At 40.2% G+C, this 4383-nt stretch overlaps 1 protein-coding gene across 5 annotated transcripts in view; it reads left to right on the top strand.

The window, feature by feature from the left end:
- The window catches only part of LOC122565243 (phosphatidylinositol 4-phosphate 5-kinase type-1 gamma-like), a 94249-nt gene that overhangs the window by 71373 nt on the left and 18493 nt on the right, over window positions 1–4383 (top strand). For all 5 annotated transcript variants that reach the window (XR_006316121.1, XM_043721008.1, XM_043721010.1 and 2 more), the window contains exon 13: window positions 1556–1709. Coding sequence is in view for 4 of the 5 variants with exons in the window: in XM_043721008.1 (XP_043576943.1) it covers window positions 1556–1709 (154 nt within the window). In the remaining variant the exon portion in view is untranslated. The remainder of the gene's footprint in view (window positions 1–1555; window positions 1710–4383) is intronic.

Here is a 4383-nt window from a genome sequence, read left to right as displayed (position 1 = left end):
TGAACCTGCACTCCAAGGTCTCTTTGTTCAGCAACACTCCCTAGGACCTTACCATTAAATGTATAAGTCCTGCTAAGATTTGCTTTCCCAAAATGCAGCACCTCGCATTTATCTGAATTAAACTCCTTCTGCCACTTCTCAACCCATTGGCCCATCTGGTCCAGATCTTGTTGTAATCTGAGGTAACCCTCTTCGCTGTCCACTACACCTCCAATTTTGGTGTTATCTGCAAACTTACTAATTGTACCTCTTATGCTTGCATCCAAATTTTTATGTAAATGACAAAAGTTAGAGGATCCAGCACCAATCCTTGTGGCACTCCACTGGTCACAGGCCTCCAGTCTGAAAAACAACCCTCCACCACCACCCTCTGTCTTCTACCTTTGAGCCAGTTCTGTATCCAACATCTAAATCTATTTACAAAAATTTGTTGTCCTTCACTCCTGCACAAATGATCTCATCCATAAATTTGCAGATCATTATCATAATGCCTATGTCCAGGAAATTAATGAAGGTAGTTAACAGCAAAGATTCTAACACTGATCCCTGAGAGAGATCTCTAATCAGTGGGTGGCATGGTGGCACAGTGGTTAGCACTGCTGCCTCACAGCGCCAGAGACCCGGGTTCAATTCCCGCCTCAGGCAACTGTCTTTGTGGAGCTTGCACATTCTCCCCGTGTCTGCGTGGGTTTCCTCCCACAGTCCAAAAATGTGCAAGTTAGGTGAATTGGCCATGCTAAATTGCCCGTAGTGTTAGGTGAAGGGGTAAATGTAGAGGAATGGGTCTGGGTGGGTTGCGCTTCGGCGGGTCGGTGTGGACCAGTTGGGCCGAAGGGCCTGTTTCCACACTGTAAGTAATTTAATCTAAGTAGATCTTACAGCTATGAATAAAAGTATTCTACGAATGGGCATACAGTTAAACCTCAATTCTTTGTAACCACTTTACACTGATTCCACAAAATTCTTGCCTGCACAGTTGCTTATTTTGAGGTCTCTGAAAATATATATTGACAGTGCCACCCGCTAATTAGTAAAAGGATTTTAGTAGGTTCTGGGACACAGTCAATTTTATCAGTATCTGTTGTTTCTGCCTAAATTAACTTCCTGATCTAAATTAACTTAAAAAGCATCCCTTATGATCAATTCGACAATCCTAATTGCAATTGATCTTAGACTGATTGGTCTACACTTCTCCTAATCTGATGTGTCATGCTTTTATGAAAATTAAAACTATGTAAGCACCCTTGCAATTCAAGGAAACAGTCCCTGTTACTAGTGAAATGTTGGTAAGGAGATGTTAAAACAAGTGTCCCAGCTCTTTAATCACTTTGTGTGCATGTCATTTGGACCCAGCATCCTGATTTATTTTAATTTTATGCGTTTTGCGTGTTATGTAAAGGATGACCAGAAAGCAGTTATATAGTCACAACATTGAGCTGAACAGGGTTCCTCATCACTCATTTTTAATTGAGATGATTTATCTTCATGCTGTGATAGGATAGTGGTTTCTTCTGATGGCGTTAGTAGTTATTTTTAATTTGCAACTTTTTTTTAGGATTATTGGGCCGGCCAGATCTCCTTCCTTGCACTCCCCCTTCATTTGAAGAAGCGACTACAGCTTCTATAGCAACAACTCTATCATCAACAACATCCTTGTCAATAACAGAACAGTCACCATCAGAAAGCTCAGAGCATCATCACCGCTACAGGTAAGTAGCGTGAATTTGAATCTTTTGGGTAGATTTAGCTTCAGTAACTAATCCATCTGTCTATCTGTATATTTTATGCTTTAGAAAATATCATTCATATCATTTTTTGGCTGTTTCTACTGATGATTGTAATACAGCTCAGTGGCTATTCCTTTATTCACCTTGTTAGCAGGCACTCTCTGTTGTCTATTGTACAATTATAACTACCAGATCAGGGGTTCATATGGAAGTCTGAATGACTGTTACATGTCTTGAGAAAAAGTGCATCAGAAAGCACATTACTTACAAAATATATCTTATGCTTTTTCAAATTTTCTCCTCCTCTTTAGACTTCTTACCTGTTTACATCAGTGGCAATTAAAGGTTTCCTTAATCTGTCTCCTATTACATATGTGATGTCAATTCATGTTCTTATTGTCAGTAATTCATAGAATTATATATCTCAACTCTTGTGAGATGTACCAAAAAATGTAAATGCCAAGGTCATAATTCACGTAAGCTTTGGAGCCCCCAGACAGAGCTCCTTAGTTGATGGTAGAGATTTTAATATTAATTATTGTTGAGTTTTCTTCATGTTAATTCAAGTTGTGGAATTCTTTTGCAAGTCCTCCCTTTATTATAGCATATTTAGTCTCCTAATTTTATAGCGAGTTTTGAGAAGATTTGTAGGTCAGGTTGAGGTTCTGGATGTAGATTTGCTCACTGAGCTGGAAGGTTCATTTCCAGACGTTTCGTCTCTCTCCTAGGTAACATCTTCAGAAGCCTGGAGGCCCACTGAAGATGTTATCTAGTAGGGTGACAAAACGTCTGGAAATGAACCTTACAGCTCAGCGAGCAAACCTACATCCCCTAATTTATCTTTAGAATCATAAGTGGGGATGTTTGCTAATGATTGCACAGTGTTCAAGCACCATTCGTGACTAATCGAATACTGAAGCAGTACATGTTCAACTGCAACAAGACCTGAACAATATCCAGGCTTGAGCTGGCAAGTAACATTCGAATCACCTAAATACCAGATAATGATCATCTCCAGAGACAATCTAATCACTGCCCATTGACATTCAATGATGTTACAATCACTGCATTCCTTACTATCAATATCCTGAGGCTTACTGTTGGCCAGAAACGTAACTTATATGTACTCCATATAAATACAGTGACGACCACAGCAGGTCAGAGGTTAGGCAATTAACTTATCAAAGTCTGTCCAACATCTACAAGTCAGGAGTGTGACGGAATGCTCCCCATTTGCCTGGATGAGTGTAGCTCCAGCAACGCTCAAGAAAAAAACAACCTGCTTGGTTGGCACCACATCCATAAATGTCCACTCCTTCCACCACTAGCGCTCAGCAGCTGCAGTGTATACCAGCTGCAAGATACACTGCAGAAATTTATCAAAATTCTTTTGACAGCACTTTCCAAACCCAGGACCAATACCATCTAAAATGACAAGATTCTTGTGAACTTAACTACCTGCAAGTTCTCTTTCAAACCATTCACCTTTAGTGTCATCGGGATGAATTCTGGAATTACCTCCATAGGGCTTTGTAGGTTTACTACAGCACATATAGTCATACAGCACAGAAACAGACCCTTCGATTCAACCAGGCAATGTCGAATGTAATCCAAATCTAAATAGTCCCACCTGCCTGTTCCTGGCCCATATACCTCCAAACTTTTCCTATTTATGCATCTATCCAAATGTCTTTTAAACATTGCATTTGTACGCACACCCACCACGTTCTCAGGAAGTTTATTCCATGCACGATCCACCCTTTGTATTTAAAAAAAGGATTTCCCACAAGACTTTTTTAAAATCTCTCTTCTCTCACCTTAAAAATGTGCCCCCTCGTCTTGAAATCCCATCATCCTAGGAAAAAGACAACTACAATTAACTCTATCTATACCTCTCATAATTTTATAAACTTCTATCAGGCCACCTCTCAACTTCCTACGGTCTAGTGGGAAAAGATCCCAGCCTGTCTAGCCTTTCTTATGGACTGCAGCAGTTCAAGAAACAGCTCACCACCGTTTTCTCAAGGGTGATCAAGGATTGGTAGTAAATGCTGGCCTAGTCAGCAATGCTTACATTCTTACGAGTGAATAAAATGTTAAATTGTTGTCTCATATATGTAATCTACTTGTGTACTTTTTTTGTTTTATTCAAAGTATCTAAAGATGCCTCGCAAGATTATAATCAAACAAAATTTAGCACCATATATGGAGATATTCGGAAGTATACTTAAAAGCTATGTCAAAGTGATTTTAATGTAATTCTCCTATTAAATGCACAGAGAGGTTGAGGGAAGGAATTCTAGAGCTTGGAGGCCATTTTGTGATTTATCATAGAGTCATAGAGATGTACAGCATGGAAACAAATCCTTCGGTCCAACCCCTCCATGCCGACCAGATATTCCAACCCAATCTAGTCCCACCTGCCAGTACCTGGCCCATATCCCTCCAAACCCTTCCTATTCATATACCCATCCAAATGTCTCTTAAATGTTGCAATTGTACCAGCCTCCACCACATCCCCTTGCAGCTCATTCCATACACATACCACCCTCTGTGTGAAATTATTGCCCCTCAGGTCTCTTTTATATCTTTCCCCTCTCACCCTAAACCTATGCCCTCTAGTTCTGGACTCCCCGACCCCAGGGAACAGACTTTG

This window comes from Chiloscyllium plagiosum, chromosome 31 (genome assembly GCF_004010195.1).
Source record: "Chiloscyllium plagiosum isolate BGI_BamShark_2017 chromosome 31, ASM401019v2, whole genome shotgun sequence".
In the NCBI taxonomy this organism is placed as follows: domain Eukaryota; kingdom Metazoa; phylum Chordata; class Chondrichthyes; order Orectolobiformes; family Hemiscylliidae; genus Chiloscyllium; species Chiloscyllium plagiosum.
The sequence above is the reverse complement of the archived record's forward strand: the minus strand, read 5'-3'. Positions and strand labels throughout refer to the sequence as shown.